General features: G+C 44.0%; 1 protein-coding gene across 1 annotated transcript in view; it reads left to right on the top strand.

Annotated features, from left to right (window-relative positions):
• LOC115184024 (protein ELFN1) overlaps positions 1–22500 on the top strand; it is a 53986-nt gene that overhangs the window by 27679 nt on the left and 3807 nt on the right. Inside the window, exons 2-10 of the mRNA XM_029745021.1 lie at positions 10281–11381; positions 12446–12599; positions 14835–15133; positions 15331–15442; positions 15709–15894; positions 17557–17713; positions 18336–18507; positions 18710–19118; positions 20026–20230. Coding sequence (XP_029600881.1) covers positions 11128–11381; positions 12446–12599; positions 14835–15133; positions 15331–15442; positions 15709–15894; positions 17557–17713; positions 18336–18507; positions 18710–19118; positions 20026–20230 — 1948 coding nt within the window. The 5' untranslated portion in view covers positions 10281–11127. The remainder of the gene's footprint in view (positions 1–10280; positions 11382–12445; positions 12600–14834; positions 15134–15330; positions 15443–15708; positions 15895–17556; positions 17714–18335; positions 18508–18709; positions 19119–20025; positions 20231–22500) is intronic.

Below are 22500 nucleotides of genomic sequence, written 5' to 3'. Positions count from 1 at the left end.
CCTAAGTCCTTTCATAAAAAACTGGACTCAATTATCAATCCATTCATCTGGGATTATAAAACACACAGGATAGGTAAAAAACACCTCTGTAAATCCAAGATGGAAGGAGGATTGTCTCTCCCAAATGTTATATTTTACTACTGGGCTGCTAACCTCCGCGCTGTTACGTTTTGGTTGGATGACGCACATATGGACCGTGAGGATTGTCAGCCCTTCTCTATTGGCGCTGTGATTTTGTCGCCTGTCAATCTGGAGATGTCACTTAATAGTAACAATCCTATTATACATAGCACAGTCCGTATCTGGAAGAAAATTAAAGTCTACTTTGACCTTAGACCATTATCATTCATGCTCCCTGTTGCCAGGAATTCCTCCTTTTCCCCCTCTAACCTTGATAACACTGAGCGATGGGGCGAGCTAGGGATAAATACCATAGGTGATCTATATATAGAAGGGACCTTTGCCTCCTTTGAGTTGCTGAGGGAAACTTATAATCTTCCCAGAAATAACTTTTTCAGATACCTACAGATTAGAGACTATGTTAGAAAACACCTTCCGACATTTGGGAATGCTAAACCTTCCAAGTTTGACGGATACATAAAAAGATGCTGTCACGACTTCCACCGAAGTCGGTTCCTCTCCTTGTTCGGGCGGCGGTCGGCGTCACCGGTCTTCTAGCCATCGTTGATCCACTTTTCATTTTCCATTTGTTTTGTCTTGTTTTCCTACACACCTGGTTCTCATTTCCCTCATTAAGTGTTGTGTATTTAACCCTCTATTCCCCCCCATGTCTTTGTGTGGAATTGTTTGTTGTAAGTGCTTGTGCACATGTTTACTGGTGCGCGTCGGGTTTTGTACCCATGTTGGTTATTTCTTAATGCCTTTGGTTTTGAAATTAAACTGCTCCGGCTCTTACCTAGTTCTGCTCTCCTGCGTCTGACTTCACTGCCACCAGTGACGCACCCCTTACAGATGCCCCATCTCAGAAAAACTGATATCTCGTCTATATGATGCTTTTCACTACAGATGGCACTACAGATGCCATTAAGGCAAAATGGGAGGAAGAACTAGGGAATGACATTTCTGTGGCAGACTGGGAAGATAGCTTGGAGTATATCCATACCTGCTTCATCTCGTCTCCCCTATGTCTTTCTACTTGTCCTTGTTCTGTATTTTATTTACTTTGTACCTAGAACTCTAGGTCTTATTGTTTATCTGCTCTTTCATGTTTAGATAAGAAATGAATACTTGTCTTTTATACCTATACAGCATTATTGTGTTTGTTCAATAAAAAATATATTTTTTTATTTATTTTTTAATTAAAAAAAGTAACAGTCAGTATCTGGTGTGGCCACCAGCTGCATTAAAACCACGACTTGTCAGTGAAGAGCACTTTTTCACAGTCGTGTCTGCTCCAGCGATGGTGGGTTTGTGCCCATAGCCGACGTTGTTGCTAGTGATGTCTGGTGAGGACCTGCCTTACAACAGGGCTACAAGCCCTCAGTCCAGCCTCTCTCAGCCTATTACGGACAGTCTGAGCACTGATGGAGGGATTGTGTGTTCCTGGTGTAACTCGGACAGTTGTTGTTGCCATCCTGTACCTGTCCTGCAGGTGTGATGTTCGGACGTACCGATCCTGTGCAGGTGTTGTTACACGTGGTCTGCCACTGCAAGGATGATCAGCTGTCCGTCCTATCTCCCTGTAGCGCTGTCTTAGGCATCTCACAGTATGGACATTGAAATGTATTGCCCTGGCCACATTTGCAGTCCTCATGCCTCCTTGCAGCATGCCAAAGGCCCATTCACGCAGATGAGTGGGGACCCTGGGCATCTTTCTTTTGGTGTTTTTTAGAGTCAGTAGAAAGGCCTCTTTAGTGTCCTAAGTTTTCATAACTGTAACCTTAATTGCCTACCGTCTGTAAGCTGTTAGTGTCTTAAACCGGCGGGACGAATTCGTCCCACCTATGTAACAGCCAGTTGAATCCTGTGGCACGATTTTCAAAACGTTTGAAATGCTATTACTTCAATTTCTCAAACATATGACTATTTTACAGCTATTTAAAGACAAGACTCTCGTTAATCTAACCACACTGTCCGATTTCAAAAAGGCTTTACAACGAAAGCAAAACATTAGATTATGTCAGCAGAGTACCCAGCCAGAAATAATCAGACACCCATTTTTCAAGCTAGCATATAATGTCACAAAAACCCAGAAGACAGCTAAATGCAGCACTAACCTTTGATGATCTTCATCAGATGACACACCTAGGACATTATGTTATACAATACATGCATGTTTTGTTCAATCAAGTTCATATTTATATCAAAAACCAGCTTTTTACATTAGCATGTGACGTTCAGAACTAGCATACCCCCTCAAACTTCCGGCGAATTTACTAACAATTTACTAAATTACTCACGATAAACGTTCACAAAAAGCATAACAATTATTTTAAGAATTATAGATACATTACTCCTCTATGCACTCGATATGTCTGATTTTAAAATAGCTTTTCGGATGAAGCACATTTTGCAATATTCTGAGTAGATAGCCCGGCATCACAGGGCTAGCTATTTAGACACCCGGCAAGTTTAGCCTTCACCAAAATCACATTTACTATAACAAAAATGTTATTACCTTTCCTGTTCTTCGTCAGAATGCACTCCCAGGACTTCTACTTCAATAACAAATGTAGGTTTGGTCCCAAATAATCCATAGTTATGTTCCAACAGCGACGTTTTGTTCGTGCGTTCTAGACACTATCCCAATGGTAAATAACGGTCGTGCGCACGGCGCATTTCGTGACAAAAGATTTCTAAATATTTCATTACCGTACTTCGAAGCTTGTCAACCGCTGTTTAAAATCAATTTTTATGCCATTTTTCTCGTAAAAAAGCGATAATATTCCGACCGGGAATCTGCAATTAGGTAAACAGCCGAAGGAAAATACTGCACGGGGTCGAATCGGGCACGCGCCTAATTCCATTGTCCTCTGATGGGCCACTTGGAAAAGGCGATAATGTGTTTCAGCCAGAGGCTGCCTCGTCACCGTTCAGGTTTTTCCCGGGCTCTGAGAGCCTATTGGAGCCTTAGGAAGTGTCACGTTACAGCTAAGATCCTGACTCTTCAATAAACAGAAGCAAGAACAACAACACCTTGTCAGACAGGCCACTTCCTGCATGAAATCTTCTCAGGTTTTTGCCTGCCATAGGAGTTCTGTTATACTCACAGACACCATTCAAACAGTTTTAGAAACTTTAGGGTGTTTTCTATCCAAAGCCAATAATTATCTGCATATTCTAGTTACTGGGCAGGAGTCGTAACCAGATTAAATCGGGTACGTTTTTTATCCGGATGTGAAAATACTGCCCCCTAGCCCAAAGAAATTAACGACCTTTCCACAGGTACATGTTCATTAATTGTTTACGTATCAGTGAACAAGCATGAAAAACAGTGGATTTATATGAATTATCTTTGAAAGACAGGGTTTATATAGTTTTCTGAGTTTGCTTGTTTATATATACACATACATACATACATACATACATACATACATACATACATACATACATACATACATACATACATACACACATACACACATACACACATACATACATACATACATACATACATACATACATACATACACACATACACACATACACACATACACACATACACATACATACATACATACATACATACATACATACACACATACACACATACACACATACACACATACATACATACATACACACATACACACATACATACATACATACACACATACATACATACACACATACACACATACACACATACACACATACACACATACATACATACATACATACACACATACACACACACATACACACATACACACATACACACATACACACATACACACATACATACATACATACATACATACATACATACATACATACATACATACATACATACATACATACATACATGCATACACACATACACACATACACACATACACACATACATACATACATACATACATACACACATACACACATACATACATACATACATACATACATACATACATACATACATACACACATACACACATACACACATACACACATACACACATACATACATACATACATACATACATACATACATACATACATACATACACACACACATACACACACACATACATACATACATACACACACACACACATACATACATACATACATACATACATACATACATACATACATACATACATACATACATACATACATACATACATACATACATACATACAGTTGAAGTCGGAAGTTTACATACACTTAGGTTGGAGTCATTAAAACTGGAATAAGAGCAAGCGTATATCGTGGTAGAAAGGGCAATAGAGGATAAAATTATTTTCATTTTCTATTTCGTCGAGGTCACAATAATTACATAGTCTTTCCAATTCCATTTCACCACAATACTGACCTGTTTCAATATGCAGAGCCAATATCCCTGATCTCACCTGTGCACAAGGTGATCTCTTGTTTTTGGGTAGGTTATACATAATATCTCTCACACACGAATTCACCCTTAATCAATCACAAGGTTCTCAATTTGGGTTTATGATTAATCTCCTTCACCCAGTTTTTTCATATTGCATCAGCAGTTGTTTTTAATCATATCTATGTCTCCCTTAATTTGGTTTTCGTACAGACGTTCACAGTCAGACTGTTAAAATAGATCAGACATTTCAGTTGCCCAGGCTCCCCCTATGGATAGATCCCATTGAATATCTTTACTAGCTATTCTGGCAGTTGGTATAACAGTCTATTCTAAAGTCTCACCATACAACCATCTCATCTCACAGGGTTCCCAGCCCATTTCCCAGTTATTGCAAGTATCAAAAGTATATCAAAATGTGATTTGTTTGCGAATTCTTTGTGGGTCTGTTAAATCTGAGGGAAATATGTGTCTATGGGCATACATTTGGCAGGAGGTTAGGAAGTGCAGCTCAGTTTCTTCTCTGTTTAGGGCCAAATAGCATTTTAGTTATCTCTGTTTTTTTGTCAATTCTTTCCAATGTGTCAAGTAATTATCTTTTTGCTTTCTCATGATTTGGTTGAGTCTAATTGTGTTGTTGTACTGGGTCTCTGTTTGTGTTTGTGAACAGAGCCCCAGGACCAGCTTGCTTGGGGGACTCTTCTCCAGGTTCATCTCTCTGTAGGTGATGGCTTTGTTATGGAAGGTTTGGGAATCGCTTCCTTTTAGATGGTTGTAGAATTTATCGACTCGTTCCTGGATTTTCATAATTAGCAGGTATCGGCCTAATTCTGCTCTGCATGTATTATTTGGTGTTTTACGTTGTACACTGAGGATATTTTTGCAGAATTCTGCATGCAGAGTCTCAATTTGGTGTTTGTCCCATTTTGTGAATTCTTGGTTGGTGAGCGGACCCCAGACCTCACAACCATAAAGGGCAATGGGTTCTATAACTGATTCAAGTATTTTTTGCCAGATCCTAATTGGTATGTTACATTTTATGTTCCTTTTGATGACATAGAATGCCCTTCTTGCCTTGTCTGTCAGATCGTTCACAGCTTTGTGGAAGTTACCTGTGGCGCTGATGTTTAGCCTGAGGTATGTATCGTTTTGTGTGTGCTCTAGGGCGACGGTGTCTAGATGGAATTTATATTTGCAACGTCTGGAACTCCAGATTTACTGTCAGGGTCCAGGTCTGGCAGAACCTGAGCAGAATATCTCGGTGCTGCTGTAGGCCCTCCTTGTCGGGTCTTTTCCTGCAAAAGAATCGGGCCTGGGCCTTGGCGAGGAAAACAGGTACTCCAGCTGATTGGCTGTTTTTTAGGCAATTGAGAAATAAATGTACTGCAGCTGTCAAAAAGGCAAAATCAAATTACTTCCTTAATGCTATGACAGATTCTGCAGGAGATCCTGCAAAATTCTGAAACGGGGGAATTCTGCTGTTTCTCTTCCTAAGCAAATGACCTCAGATTCCTGTATCCTAAGTGAAAAAAATGATATTTGTGATGCTTTTAATAAGCATTTCATCTCTGCTGGTTTTTTATTTGAAAGGAAAAGTGGCCATTGTGGCACTGGCCAGTTAGTTGATTTTTCGTCTTGCTTTTCAACCGTTACTCTGAAAAATGGTAACCCTGTTTTTAGTTTCCAGAAAATAACCGAAGCAGAGGTTCTAGCTGCCCTGTGTGCCATTGATACTAAGAAATCCTTAGGCGCTGACAATTTAGACCCGTTCTTACTTAAGTGTGCTGCACCTATCATTGCTGGTTCAGTGACACACATTTTTAATCTAACATTAAGCACAGGAATTATCCCTAAGGTGTGGAAAGCAGTTTTTGTTCTGCCATTACATAAGGGAGGTGACGGTAGTGATTTGGATAACTATCGACCCATCTCTAGGCTCCCTTGTCTGGCAAAGATCCTAGAATCTATAGTCAACAAACAGTTACAGTCTTTTCTTTCTGCTAACAGTATTCTTAGCACCAATCAATCTGGTTTTAGATCTAAACACAGTACCACATCGGCCACTATGCTTGTTGTAAATGATATTGCAAATGCCTTAGATGATAGAAAGCACTGTGCTGCGTTGTTTGTAGATTTGTCAAAAGCTTTTGACACTGTAGACCATGCTATCCTTTTGAGTAAGCTGTCATCTATAGGAGTGGGCACGGATGCCTGCCGATGGTTTTATGACTATCTTAAAGATAGAACTCAGGCCGTCATGGTCGACGGGGTCAAGTCTGACTCCTTACAGTTACTTAAAGAGGTCCCTCAGGGTTCAATAATTGGCCCACTATTGTTCTCACTTTATATAAACAACATTGGTGATGATGTCAGATATTGTAAATTCCATTTATATGCAGATGACACAGTGATGTACTCTATTGCTCCAACAGCGGACCAAGCTTTAATGCAGTTGGAGTCTGATTTTAGGATACTACAGGGGTCTCTTTTACAGCTTAAACTTGTTTTAAACGCTAAGAAAACAAATGTCATGTTTTTTTCTAGGTCTAAACTCTCAGTTAGAAACACTTTTGTAATCACTAGCTTGGATGGTACTCAAATCAAACAGGTCTCTGCTTATAAATATTTAGGGGTATGGTTAGATGATAGGCTTTCTTTTAAAAAACATGTTACTGAATTGGGGAAAAAGCTCAAATTCAAGATAGGGTTCCTTTACAGAAACAGGGCTTGTCTGTCCTTTGTAAATAGAAAACAAATTGTGCAGGCTACTTTTATGTCCGTTTTAGATTATGGTGATATTATCTATATTTACGCATCGGCAAACACATTAAAACCACTGGATGCTATTTACCATTGTGCACTAAGGTTTATCACGGGTGATAGTTACAAAACTCATCACTGTATCCTATATCAACATGTGGGTTGGGCCTCTCTATCTGTGAGGCGAGAGCAACATGCTCTCTTGTTTATTTATAAAGCGCTTCTTTTAAAACTACCTCCATATATATCATCATTAATTTCCACTAGATATACACATTTTAAAACCAGATCACAGATGTGGATTACATTAGAGACTCCTGCGGTCTCCACAGAGTTGGGTAGGACTGCCTTTAGTTCCTTTGCGCCTTATTTATGGAACAAACTGCAGATCCAACTTAAGTTAGACACTCTGGTGTCCCTTGCCCATTTTAAAAATGTTATGGAGGATCAATATGATGTTATCTGTGATTGTTTCTGTTGAATTGTGTCTTTGTTTTGTATGTTTGAAATGTTCTTGTCTGTATGCCTAAAACTGTATATGTCAACATGTTTACACAGGGCACAGCCGTAAAAGAGATCCAGGTCTCAGTCTGTCTTCCCTGTTAAAATAAAGATATAAAAAGAAGCACCAGATCATCAGCAAACAGTAGACATTTGACTTCAGATTCTAGTAGGGTGAGGCCGGGTGCTGCAGGCAGTTCTAGTGCCCTCGCCAGTTCGTTGATATATATGTTGAAGAGGGTGGAGCTTAAGTTGCATCCCTGTCTCCCCCCACGGCCCTGTGGAAAGAAATGTGTGTTTTTTGTCAATTTTAACTGCACACTTGATGTCTCTCTTTCTCTCTCTCTCAATTCAATTCAATTCAAGGCACTCAATTCAAGGCACTTTATTGGCATGGGAAACATATGTTAACATTGCCTAAGCAAGTGGAGTTAATATACAAAAGTGAAATATACAATAAAAATTAACAGTAACATAACACTCACAGAAGTTCCAAAAGAATAAAGACATTACAAATGTCATATTATGTGTATATACAGTATTGTAACGATGTACAAATGGTTAAAGTACAGAAGGAAAAAATATAAACATAAATATGGGTTGTATTTACAATGGTGTTTGTTCTTCACTGGTTGCCCTTTTCTGGTGGAAACATGTCACAAATCTTGCTGCTGTGATGCACACTGTGGTATTTCACCCTCTCTCTCTCTCTATCTCTCTCTCTCTGTCTCTCTATACTCTCTGTCTGTCTCTCTCTCTCGCCCTCCCTCTCTCTATATTTTTCTCTCAGCTAAATCTTTTTTATTGTATTGCAACGGAATTAATGTTTCCTGTTGGTGTCTCTGGTAGTGTGTGTGTGTGTGTGTGTGTGTGTGTGTGTGTGTGTGTGTGTGTGTGTGTGTGTGTGTGTGTGTGTGTGTGTGTGTGTGTGTGTGTGTGTGTGTGTGTGTGTGTGGCTGGCTGGCAGGCTGGCAGCAGTCAGTGGCCTAACCACAGTGGGTAGTAGGTTGTCTCATGCTATGTAGGAGGAAGTCTCACCATCAATTATAGATTGTGCTGAGTGGCTGGTACTGAGTGGCTGAGTGCCCCCCCCACCCCCACCCCACCCCACACACACACACACTTTCCCTCTCTCTTTTCCTTTTTTCATCCCTCTCTGTATGTATATAAAAGGGTGACGTGACTGTATAGTTCTTTATCTGGAAAAGGATAATTTGTAAGGCATTCATTCTGGTTCCTTGTCTGACAAAGGGACAGTTTATAAGGCACCATTTCAATGCATTCAATCTAATTCAGAGAGAAAACAGATGTATTGTTGTTCTAGCAGATTCTAGAGTGGGTAAGCAGTGTAGCGATCTGTCTCTATCTCTTGATTTCCCTCCATCTCTATCTGAGCCTTTCCCTCCCTCCCTCCCTCCCTCCCTCCCTCCCTCCCTCCCTCCCTCCCTCCCTCCCTTTTCTTTACATGTTTAGAGTCAAACTAGCTGGAGTATTTTCAAACACACGTTCACTATCTGGGGAAAATTACCATATAAAGGGACACTAACCTGTGAGATGAAAATTAGTCCCTAGTAACAGCACCAGAGATGATGATTAGTTCCTAGTAACAGCACCAGAGATGATGATTAGTTCCTAGTAACAGCACCAGAGATGATGATTAGTTCCTAGTAACAGCACCAGAGATGATGATTAGTTCCTAGTAACAGCACCAGAGATGATGATTAGTTCCTAGTAACAGCACCAGAGATGATGATTAGTTCCTAGTAACAGCACCAGAGATGATGATTAGTTCCTAGTAACAGCACCAGAGATGATGATTAGTTCCTAGTAACAGCACCAGAGATCATGATTAGTTCCTAGTAACAGCACCAGAGATGATGATTACGATGGGTTTTGGTTGAAAACTCAAGAGTTTTCATGTAAGGGATGTGGGTTAATGCTCTGTAATGGTACAGCAATTTGTTGTTCTTTGATGTTTTGTATGAAGATACAGTCGCTAGTTAAAATCTACACACCTCCGGCACGGTCTTCACATTTAACTTCCTTTAAATTCCATCTCAAAAGGGAATTCCATTTTTTCCCCCGATCACTCAACACAACCTACTCAGCATTTATCAAAAGTGAAAAGACACATTTTAGAACATTTTCCAAATCAATACAAAATGAATACATGAAGAAGTCTTGATTGCGTATGTTTTCACAGCCCCAGAGTTAATACTGGGTGGAAGCACCTTTGGCAGCCATTACAGCTGGGACTCATTTAAAATAAAATTCTACCAACTTTGCACAACTCTTAGGGCAACATTTACCCATCGTTTTCGTCAAGATTTCTCAAGATTACTACATTTGTTTGTGTGTCATTGATGGACAGCAATATTGAAACCTTGTTTCTGATTTTCAAGCAAATTTAAGTTAGGGGGAAACATGTATTCACTTTTAAGATTTCATTTGTTTGTTTTTTCCCCGATTTTGAAGTTTGTCTGACCTACTCTCTCTCCTTTCTCTCCAGTTTCTGACCAACCTATGAACCACCAATGAGGAGGCAGGAGAGTAGACAGGGATCCAATCAGGGATGCAGAAGACCAACCATCAAATGGTGAAATAGCCAATCAGATGGGAGGAAAAGGACAGAGCCACACCCAGCCGTCTCCCTGACGACAGTCCCCAGGACCACAGACAAATGTAGTTCCAGAGGCGGGCCTTGTCATCCCTGACTCTCACACACCGTGGAAAACAGGAAAAAAAATCTCAATGGAGGCTCAGATTGATATGTCATGGTGCAAAGTGCATAAATAGAAGGTGCAGAGACTCTGTCCAATGAGCTACGTCAAGGTATTTCCCTCTAACTCTTCTCCCTTCCTCCGGACCAATCAAAGGAGGACCGTTCTTCCTCCGGACCAATCAAAGGAGGACCACCCTTCCTCCAGACCAATCAAAGGAGGACCATCTGCCCCAAAATTTTTGATTGGTGCGGGAAAAAAAATCCAGTGAATCTGGATAAGCAAAATATGTAATGGGTCCGCAAGTCAAAAAGATGTTGGGTCCTTCCTACGGACTAACCTGAGAGAAAAACGAGTGCACACTTTTCATTTTAAAACCTTCCTTTTTTTGTGGGACTAACCTGAGACAAAGACTAGGAAGGGCCAACAATACTCTCTCCTTCCAACCTAACCCTGCCTTTTACTGCCGAGTGGACTAACAATACAGTGGAGCGCTAACATGGGTAAAGGCTGTATAGCTCTGGAGATCACAGTGCACAAGGTGCTCGTTGGATAGGTTCAACTAGAAGGAGGAGAAGAAGAACGCTTTATTAATCCATGCCAAATCAATAAACAATTACAACTATAATCAACAACATGGACGTCATCATCAGAACGCCAATACAACCCCGAGAGGCGGGGTTTAACAACAGAGTGGGCAGGGCTTCGGTGGCATTGTCGGCAACCAGTTGGTTTGCCTTCCTCTATGGCTTTGCCCTACTGTCAATCATCCAGTTTCCCACGGTGACGGGCGACTGTTGGCTGATTGAGGGGGAGAAGGGCTTCGTGTGGTTGGCTATCTGCAGCCAGAACCAGCCCCCTTATGAAGCTATCCCTGCCCACATCAACAGGTAAGAACCAGCCCCCGTATGAAGCTATCCCTGCCCACATCAACAGGTAAGAACCAGCCCCCGTATGAAGCTATCCCTGCCCACATCAACAGGTAAGAACCAGCCCCCGTATGAAGCTATCCCTGCCCACATCAACAGGTAAGAACCAGCCCCCGTATGAAGCTATCCCTGCCCACATCAACAGGTAAGAACCAGCCCCCGTATGAAGCTATCCCTGCCACATCAACAGGTAAGAACCAGCCCCCGTATGAAGCTGTCCCTGCCCACATCAACAGGTAAGAACCAGCCCCCGTATGAAGCTATCCCTTCCCACATCAACAGGTAAGAACCAGCCCCCGTATGAAGCTATCCCTGCCCACATCAACAGGTAAGAACCAGCCCCCGTATGAAGCTATCCCTGCCCACATCAACAGGTAAGAACCAGCCCCCGTATGAAGCTATCCCTGCCCACATCAACAGGTAAGAACCAGCCCCCGTATGAAGCTATCCCTGCCACATCAACAGGTAAGAACCAGCCCCCGTATGAAGCTGTCCCTGCCCACATTAACAGGTAAGTGTGGCAGAGATAGGGTTGCAAAATTCCAGAGATTCCCGAAGTTTTTAATCAGTGATTTTATTTGGCTCATTAAACATAATTTGTGTTTTTAATATGTTCTATTATCCAATTTACTGTTCTTGAATGCATTTTCTTATTTTCATTTGATTGAACGCATTTGATTAAATTGCACAAATTGGATTCCCAGATTTCCTGCTTATTCCCAACTGATTCCAGAAATATTCCAACCGGGATTTTTGGATAACCTGGCAAAAATAGGGAAAGTTACGGGAATTTTGCAACCCCAGGCAGACAGCATTGTTTAGGCATTCTGTGTGTTTTATTTTCCTTTGTTCGTCTATGTTTACTTCTAGTTAGGTTTTACTTGTTGTCATGTGAATGTTTTACTGTAAATTGCCTTTGAAGAAAAGAAAGACCTGTATCAACCTGTTGACCTTCGTCAGTTTTTTGTTGTAAAGTGTATTATTGCACGTTTAAATGCACTTTAAATAAAGTCTGCTTTGAACAGCACTATCGTGGACCTGAGGCTCAACGAGAATAAGATCAAGAGTATCCATTTCTCATCGCTCAGCCGCTTTGGGAACCTGACGTACCTAAACCTCACCAAGAATGAGATCTCGTACGTGGAGGATGGAGCTTTCTCGGCCCAGTTCAACCTACAGGTTGGTCCTGAACATCGCAGTGATTCCTGGGGCTCTGGTGAACTATGTAGGGAGAAGTGTGCCATTTGGTACCTTACCTTCAATCACATTACCTTACCATATGTTACCTTACCTCACGTTACCTTACCTCAAGTTACCTCACGTTACCTTACCTCATGTTACCTCACGTTACCTCACGTTACCTTACCTCAAGTTACCTCACGTTACCTTACCTCATGTTACCTCACGTTACCTCACGTTACCTTACCTCATGTTACCTTACCTCACGTTACCTCACGTTACCTCACGTTACCTTACCTGATGTTACCTTACCTCACCTTACCTTACCTCATGTTACCTCAAGTTACCTTACATCACCTTATGTTACCTCACGTTACCTTACCTTACGTTACCTTCCCTCATGTTACCTTACCTCACGTTACCTCACGTTACCTCACGTTACCTTACCTCACGTTACCTCACGTTACCTCACGTTACCTCACGTTACCTTATGTTACCTTACCTCACGTTAGCTTACATCAAGTTACCTTACCTCACCTCACCTTACCTCATGTTATCTTACCTCACGCTACCTTACCTCACCTTACCTCATGTTATCTTACCTCACGCTACCTTACCTCACCTTACCTCACGTTACCTTACCTCACGTTACCTTACCTCACCTTACCTCATGTTACCTTACCTCATGTTACCTTACCTCACGTTACCTTACCTCATGTTACCTTACCTCACCTCACCTCATGTTACCTCACGGTACCTTACCTCACGCTACCTTACCTCACCTTACCTCACCTTACCTCACGCTACCTTACCTCACCTTACCTCATGTTACCTTACCTCATGTTACCTTACCTCACGTTACCTTACCTCATGTTACCTTACCTCACCTCACCTCATGTTACCTCACGGTACCTTACCTCACGCTACCTTACCTCACCTTACCTCATGTTACCTTACCTCACCTTACCTCATGTTACCTTACCTCACCTTACCTCACGTTACCTTACCTCACGCTACCTTACCTCACCTCATGTTACCTCACGTTACCTCAAGGTTAACTTACGTTACCTCACGTTACCTCACGTTACCTCAAGGTTAACTTACGTTACCTCACGTTACCTCATGTTACCTCACGTTACCTCATGTTACCTCATGTTACCTTACCTCATGTTACCTTACCTCATGTTACCTTACCTCACGTTACCTTACCTCATGTTACCTTACCTCACCTCACCTCATGTTACCTCACGGTACCTTACCTCACGCTACCTTACCTCACCTTACCTCATGTTACCTTACCTCACCTTACCTCACGCTACCTTACCTCACGCTACCTTACCTCACCTCATGTTACCTCACGTTACCTCAAGGTTAACTTACGTTACCTCACGTTACCTCACGTTACCTCAAGGTTAACTTACGTTACCTCACGTTACCTCACGTTACCTCAAGGTTAACTTACGTTACCTCACGTTACCTCACGTTACCTCAAGGTTAACTTACCTTACCTCACCTTACCTCATGTTACCTCACGTTACCTCATGTTACCTCACCTCATGTTACCTTACCTCACGCTACCTTACCTTACCTCACCTCACCTCACGTTACCTCACGGTACCTCACCTCACGTTACCTTACCTCACATTACCTTACCTCATGTTACCGTTACCTTACCCTTTCTTGCATTACCTTGCCCTTTACATACTTTACCTTACCCCTTTACCTTACCCTTTTTTACCCTACTGGTTCTTACCTTACCCTACCTCACCTTACCTTGCCCTTCTTACCTTACCGTTTCTTACCATACCTTACATTTTCTTACCTTACCCTTTCTTACTTTACCATACCCTTTCTTACCTGACTCATTCTTACCTTACCCTTACTTACCTTTCTTACCCTACCTTGACATCCCCTTTCTTAGCTTACCCTTTCCTACCTTACCTCACGTTTCCTGACCTCATGTTACCTCACGTTACCTCACGTAAGGACACCTCATGTTACCTCCTATCTTACCTTAATATTTCCTACCTTCACCTTTCTTACCTTACCTTACCCTTTCTTAGCTTACCCTTTCCTACCTTACCTTAATCTTTCCTACCTTCCCCTTTCTTACCTCCCCCATTCTTACCTTACCCTTTCTTACCCTACTTCACCTAACCTTACCTTACCTTACCCTTTCTTATCTTACCTTTTCCTACCTTACCTTCTCTTACCTTACCTTATCTTTCTTACCAGGTGCTGCAGTTGGGGTTTAACCGTCTGAGGAACCTAACAGAGGGAATCCTCAGAGGGCTGGGGAAGCTGCAGTACCTCTACCTACAGGCCAACCTGATCGAGGCAGTCACCCCCAACACCTTTGAGGAGTGTCCTAACATAGAGAACATTGACCTCTCCATGAACAGGATTCAGGTGCTGGACGGAGGCTTGTTTACGGGGCTCAGTAGATTAACCACGTGTGAACTCTACACCAACCCATTCAACTGCTCCTGTGAACTGTTGGGGTTTCTACGCTGGTTGGCAGTCTTCCCCAACCGGTAAAAAACACAAGTTGAAGCAAAATTGGATATTCAATCTATTTTCAATGACTTGTCAATACACTGAAAAGTACAACCTATTTATTTCAAAAGTGTTTCCCATTGTTTTTAAATGTAAATGAAAATGACTTCCTACATTGACTGCCTTGAACTGGATTTGACCCAAACACTGGTAACCGCCGTGTGTTTCCGACCAGGACCAACGAGAGGATGGTGTGTGATACTCCGGCCGGGTTTTCAGGCTACAGCCTCCTCAGTCAGAACCCCAGGATGCCTGCGAACCGCAACGCTCTGCACATGCTCAATATGGTGTGTAGACTAATACATATCATTATTATTATCACTTAAAAAAATCCACCCTAAAATAAACTATCTTTTGGTATTTGTTTCATTAGACCATTGTTGACATAGTCCCAAAATGATTTGCTTGTCACTAATCAGGTTTTCAAGATATGTACATTTTCAAACTACAGAAATACATCTGGTATGATGCATGATAGAGCGTTGAGACAGTGTAGGCCATCATAGTAGGTTGTCATAGTAACAGTATATCGTGATTGTTATTGTTCTTATAGGTGTGTACCGACGACGGTAGCAACTCTTTGCCGAGCATCATTGTTCAGTCTGATTTTACGACCCTCCCACCGTACTCTCCCTGCGGATTGGACGACTGCCCTTCTGGAATGTCCCCGGAGGACCCAATCAGCATCAGCCCCAGCTACCTTGATGTGAACAACAAGCCTAGTATGAAGGTGAAACAGGTGAGCCCCAGGTGGAGCTGTCCCGACGGGCTCTAAGGGTTGTTTTTTGTGTGCGTGTTACAGAGTTCAGAATGTGTCTTAAGCCAATCCACAGCTACTTTGAAATGTTCCGGATGGAGCCATTCAATCGGTACCTTTTGGGTCTCGACCCGTTGGAACGTTGTCCAAGAGATGGATCACGTGTGTTGGTTAGAGTCCAGTCTGGGCCAGTCAGACAGTAGAGGATACTAAGCTGTAAGTTGATGTGGATGTCACGTGAAGCTGTTCCTACGGGCTCTTAGGGTTGTGTGTGTGTGTGTGTGTGTGTGTGTGTGTGTGTGTGTGTGTGTGTGTGTGTGTGTGTGTGTGTGTGTGTGTGTGTGTGTGTGTGTGTGTGTGTGTGTGTGTGTGTGTGTGTGTGTGTGTGTGTGTGTGGTGTGGTGTGCTGTGGTGTGGTGTGGTGTGTGCGTGTGTACGATGTCACGTGAAGCTGTTTCTATGGGTTACAAGGGTTGTCGTAGGTATTTGTGTTGTTTGTCTCTGATGGACAGACGTACATAATGCTATGGGACGATATGACTAACGAAGAACTTTGATCACGATTTGCAGCTGTTCACATCTTTCTAATTTCAGATGAGGAGGAGACATTTGAGGTTAAGCTACTGCCCTGCTTTCACTCATCTCTCCCTACTCTCTCTCTCTCTCTCTCGTTCTCTCTCCCTACTCCCTCTCTCTCCTCTCTCTCTCTCTCTACTCTCTCTCTCATCTCTCCCTACTCTCTCTCTCTCCCTACTCCCTCTCTCTCCTCTCTCTCTCTCTACTCTCCCTACCCTCTCTCCCTACTCTCTCTCCCTACTCTCTCTCTAGATCTCCCATACCTCAGCAGTGATCATGGTCCAGATCCCTCACCCTACTCTCTCTCTCTCTCTCTAGATCTCCCACACCTCAGCAGTGATCATGGTCCAGATCCCTCACCCTACACTCTCTCTCTCTAGATCTCCCACACCTCAGCAGTGATCATGGGCCAGATCCCTCACCCTACTCTCTCTCTCTCTCTCTAGATCTCCCACACCTCAGCAGTGATCATGGTCCAGATCCCTCACCCTACTCTCTCTCTCTAGATCTCCCACACCTCAGCAGTGATCATGGTCCAGATCCCTCACCCTACTCTCTCTCTCTCTCTAGATCTCCCACACCTCAGCAGTGATCATGGTCCAGATCCCTCACCCTACTCTCTCTCTCTCTCTAGATCTCCCACACCTCAGCAGTGATCATGGTCCAGATCCCTCACCCTACACTCTCTCTCTCTAGATCTCCCACACCTCAGCAGTGATCATGGGCCAGATCCCTCACCCTACTCTCTCTCTCTCTCTCTAGATCTCCCACACCTCAGCAGTGATCATGGTCCAGATCCCTCACCCTACTCTCTCTCTCTAGATCTCCCACACCTCAGCAGTGATCATGGTCCAGATCCCTCACCCTACTCTCTCTCTCTCTCTAGATCTCCCACACCTCAGCAGTGATCATGGTCCAGATCCCTCACCCTACTCTCTCTCTCTAGATCTCCCACACCTCAGCAGTGATCATGGTCCAGATCCCTCACCCTACTCTCTCTCTCTCTAGATCTCCCACACCTCAGCAGTGATCATGGTCCAGATCCCTCACCCTACTCTCTCTCTCTAGATCTCCCACACCTCAGCAGTGATCATGGTCCAGATCCCTCACCCCTTCAGTAAGATGTACATCCTGGTTCTCTACAACAACAGCTTCTTCACTGACATACAGAACCTGAAGAACCACAAGGAAGAGATTGAACTGAACAACCTGAAAGCCCACACCGGTAGGACATAGGTTCAATCATCCCTACCAAACATGCGCGCGCGCGCGTGTGTGTGTGTGTGTGTGTGTGTGTGTGTGTGTGTGTGTGTGTGTGTGTGTGTGTGTGTGTGTGTGTGCGCGTGTGTGAGAGAGAGAGAGAGAGCAAAGAGACAATGTATGCATACTAAATGGAACCATATAGTATCCTATGCAGTTATATATCAATATAATGTCATGTAAGTTACTCTCTCTTTCTCTCCCCCTACCCCCTCTCGCTCACTTCTCCCTCCCTCCCTACTTTCTCCGTCCCTCCCTCTCTCTCTCTCTCTCTCCCTTCCCCCTCCCTCCCTCCCTCTCTCTCTCCGTCCCTCCCTCTCTCCCTACCTTCTCCGTCTCTCCCTCTCTCTCTCTCCGTCTCTCCCTCTCTCTCTCCCTTTCCCCTCCCTCCCTCCCTCCCTCTTTCTCTTCGTCCCTCCCTCTCTCCCTACCTTCTCCCTCCCTCTCTCTCCCTTCCCCCTCCCTCCCTCTCTCTCTCCATCCCTCCCTTTCTCTCTCCCTCCCCCCTCCCTCCCTCCCTCTCTCTTTCCCTCCCCTTCTCCCCCCCTCCCTCCCTCTCTCTCTCTCTCTCTCTCTCTCTCTCTCAGACTACACCTACTGCGTCGTGTCCATAAGACACCAGCTTCGTTATAACCACACCTGCCTGTCCATCTCCACCGGGAGGAAGGCAGGTCTGGAGAGGACCTCCAACGACTCCTCTGCTACCCACTACATCATGACTATACTGGGCAGTCTCTTCAGCATGGTCCTCATACTAGGGTTAGTCTTCCACAGACAATGAAAAAAGAATCAGCACTTACTTCATTAGAATTCCAATGCAGTCTGTTGTTTAGTCACGGTATTATGGAGAGTTCAGAGGCAAACATAATGATTTAAATGAGAAAAAAATTGGAACGAGAAAATGATTAATGATCAAATTTTCCCATCTCGAAAATGGTTTCATAAAATATTATTCTTCTAGTTTTGTGTTCCACTGCCTGAGGAAGAAGAGGCAGCGAGACGAGAAGAACAAGAAGATTGGAAAGATACAGAAGAGCCTGATGGAGCTGAAATACGGAGCTGACCTGGAGGGTGGTGGAGGAACAGGAGGAGGGGGGTCCATCTCTCAGCTATCCCAGAAACAGATGCTCTCGGCTGGGGAGAGTCTCACGCGGATGCCCTACCTTCCCCAGGGTGGAACCTGTGAGATGGACCAGTACGATCTACAGGAGATCATTGATACTCCAAAGGCAGCGAAAGGGAACTATATCGAAGTGCGAGGAACTGTGGGCGACCTGCCGGACCGGAGGGAGAGAGAGCGGGAACGAGAGCGGGAGAGAGAGAGGGATAGAGAGAGGGAATGTAGTCTCTCTCCACAAGACAACCCTCAGGTAACCTGTTCATTTGACGCTGTACTGTGGTTACACTGTGGCTGTACTGTGGCTGTACTGAGGCTACACTGTGGCTGCACTGTGGCTGCACTGTGGCTGCACTGTGGCTGTACTGAGGCTACACTGTGGCTGTACTGTGGTTGCACTGTGGCTGCACTGTGGCTGAACTGTGGCTACACTGTGGCTGTACTGTGGTTGCACTGTGGCTGCACTGTGGCTGAACTGTGGCTACACTGTGGCTGTACTGTGGCTGTACTGTGGCTGCACTGTGGCTGCACTGTGGCTGAACTGTGGCTACACTGTGGCTGTACTGTGGTTGCACTGTGGCTGCACTGTGACTGAACTGTGGCTGAACTGTGGCTGTACTGTGGCTGAACTGTGGTTGCACTGTGGCTGCACTGTGGCTGAACTGTGGCTGAACTGTGGCTACACTGTGGCTGTACTGTGGCTGCACTGTGGCTGCACTGTGGCTGAACTGTGGCTACACTGTGGCTGTACTGTGGTTGCACTGTGGCTGCACTGTGACTGAACTGTGGCTGAACTGTGGCTGTACTGTGGCTGAACTGTGGCTGAACTGTGGCTGCACTGTGGCTGAACTGTGGCTGTACTGTGGCTGTACTGTGGCTGAACTGTGGCTACACTGTGGCTGTACTGTGGCTGAACTGTGGCTGTACTGTGGCTACACTGTGGCTGTACTGTGGCTGTACTGTGGCTACACTGTGGCTGTACTGTGGCTGAACTGTTGCTGCACTGTGGCTGAACTGTGGCTACACTGTGGCTGTACTGTGGCTGAACTGTGGCTACACTCCAACCTAGTGTGTGTATTGGAGGAGGATACAGCAGAATCCCATCTCCTGAGGATTAATAAAGTATTCTTCTTCATCTTTGTCCTCCTCCTCCTCCTCAGGGTTCAGTAGCAGAGATCTCCACCATCGCCTCAGAGGTGGACAAGGTGAACCAGATCATCAACAACTGTATTGATGTCCTCAAGTCTGAGTCTACGTCGTTCCAGGGCGTCAAGTCAGGCTCTGTGTCGACCGCTGAACCCCAACTAGAGCTGATCTCAGACCAGCCACAGAGACAGTCAGGGTTCCTGTCACCGCAGTATAAAGGTACTCACTGTCATTACAGTGTATACACACACCTGTCTGTCCCTCACTGTCATTACAGTGTATATACACACCTGTCTGTCCCTCACTGTCATTACAGTGTATATACACACCTGTCTGTCCCTCACTGTTATTACAGTGTATACACACACCTGTCTGTCCCTCACTGTCATTACAGTGTATATACACACCTGTCTGTCCCTCACTGTCATTACAGTGTATATACACACCTGTCTGTCCCTCACTGTCATTACAGTGTATATACACACACCTGTCTGTCCCCCACTGTCATTACAGTGTATATACACACCTGTCTGTCCGTCACTGTCATTACAGTGTATACACACACCTGTCTGTCCCTCACTGTCATTACAGTGTATACACACACCTGTCTGTCCCTCACTGTCATTACAGTGTATACACACACCTGTCTGTCCCTCACTGTCATTACAGTGTATATACACACCTGTCTGTCCCTCACTGTCATTACAGTGTATATACACACCTGTCTGTCCCTCACTGTTATTACAGTGTATATACACACCTGTCTGTCCCTCACTGTCATTACAGTGTATACACACACCTGTCTGTCCCTCACTGTCATTACAGTGTATATACACACCTGTCTGTCCCTCACTGTCATTACAGTGTATATACACACCTGTCTGTCCCTCACTGTCATTACAGTGTATATACACACCTGTCTGTCCCTCACTGTCATTACAGTGTATACACACACCTGTCTGTCCCTCACTGTCATTACAGTGTATATACACACCTGTCTGTCCCTCACTGTCATTACAGTGTATATACACACCTGTCTGTCCCTCACTGTCATTACAGTGTATACACACACCTGTCTGTCCCTCACTGTCATTACAGTGTATATACACACCTGTCTGTCCCTCACTGTCATTACAGTGTATATACACACCTGTCTGTCCCTCACTGTCATTACAGTGTATACACACACCTGTCTGTCCCTCACTGTCATTACAGTGTATATACACACCTGTCTGTCCCTCACTGTCATTACAGTGTATATACACACCTGTCTGTCCCTCACTGTTATTACAGTGTATATACACACCTGTCTGTCCCTCACTGTCATTACAGTGTATACACACACCTGTCTGTCCCTCACTGTCATTACAGTGTATATACACACCTGTCTGTCCCTCACATGTCATTACAGTGTATATACACACCTGTCTGTCCCTCACTGTCATTACAGTGTAATTACACACCTGTCTGTCCCTCACTGTCATTACAGTGTATACACACACCTGTCTGTCCCTCACTGTCATTACAGTGTATATACACACCTGTCTGTCCCTCACTGTCATTACAGTGTATATACACACCTGTCTGTCCCTCACTGTCATTACAGTGTATACACACACCTGTCTGTCCCTCACTGTCATTACAGTGTATATACACACCTGTCTGTCCCTCACTGTCATTACAGTGTATATACACACCTGTCTGTCCCTCACTGTCATTACAGTGTATATACACACCTGTCTGTCCCTCACTGTCATTACAGTGTATATACACACCTGTACTGTCCCTCACTGTCTTACAGTGTATAACAACCGTCTGTTCCCTCACTGTCATTACAGTGTATAACACACCTGTCTGTCCCTCACTGTCATTACAGTGTATATACACACCTGTCTGTCCCTCACTGTCATTACAGTGTATATACACACCTGTCTGTCCCTCACTGGTCATTACAGTGTATACACACACCTGTCCTGTCCCTCACTGTCATTACAGTGTAATACACACACTGTCTGCCCTCACTGTCATTACAGTGTATATAACACACCTGTCTGTCCCTCACTGTCATTACAGTGTATATACACACCTGTCTGTCCCTCACTGTCATTACAGTGTATACACCACACCTGTCTGTCCCTCACTGTCATTACAGTGTATATACACACCTGTCTGTCCCTCACTGTCATTACAGTGTATATACACACCTGTCTGTCCCTCACTGTCATTACAGTGTATACACACACCTGTCTGTCCCTCACTGTCATTACAGTGTATATACACACCTGTCTGTCCCTCACTGTCATTACAGTGTATATACACACCTGTCTGTCCGTCTGTCTGTATCTTTTTATTTTTTATGTAACCTTTATTTAACTAGGCAAGTCAGTTAAGAACAAATTATTATTTACAATGTCGGCCTACACCGGCCAAACCCGGACAGCGCTGGACCAATTGTGCGCCGCCCTAACTGTCTATCTGTCTGTTGATTG

This window comes from Salmo trutta, unplaced genomic scaffold (genome assembly GCF_901001165.1).
Source record: "Salmo trutta unplaced genomic scaffold, fSalTru1.1, whole genome shotgun sequence".
In the NCBI taxonomy this organism is placed as follows: domain Eukaryota; kingdom Metazoa; phylum Chordata; class Actinopteri; order Salmoniformes; family Salmonidae; genus Salmo; species Salmo trutta.
Note: the sequence above shows the minus strand (reverse complement) of the source record. Positions and strands in the feature narration are given on the sequence as shown.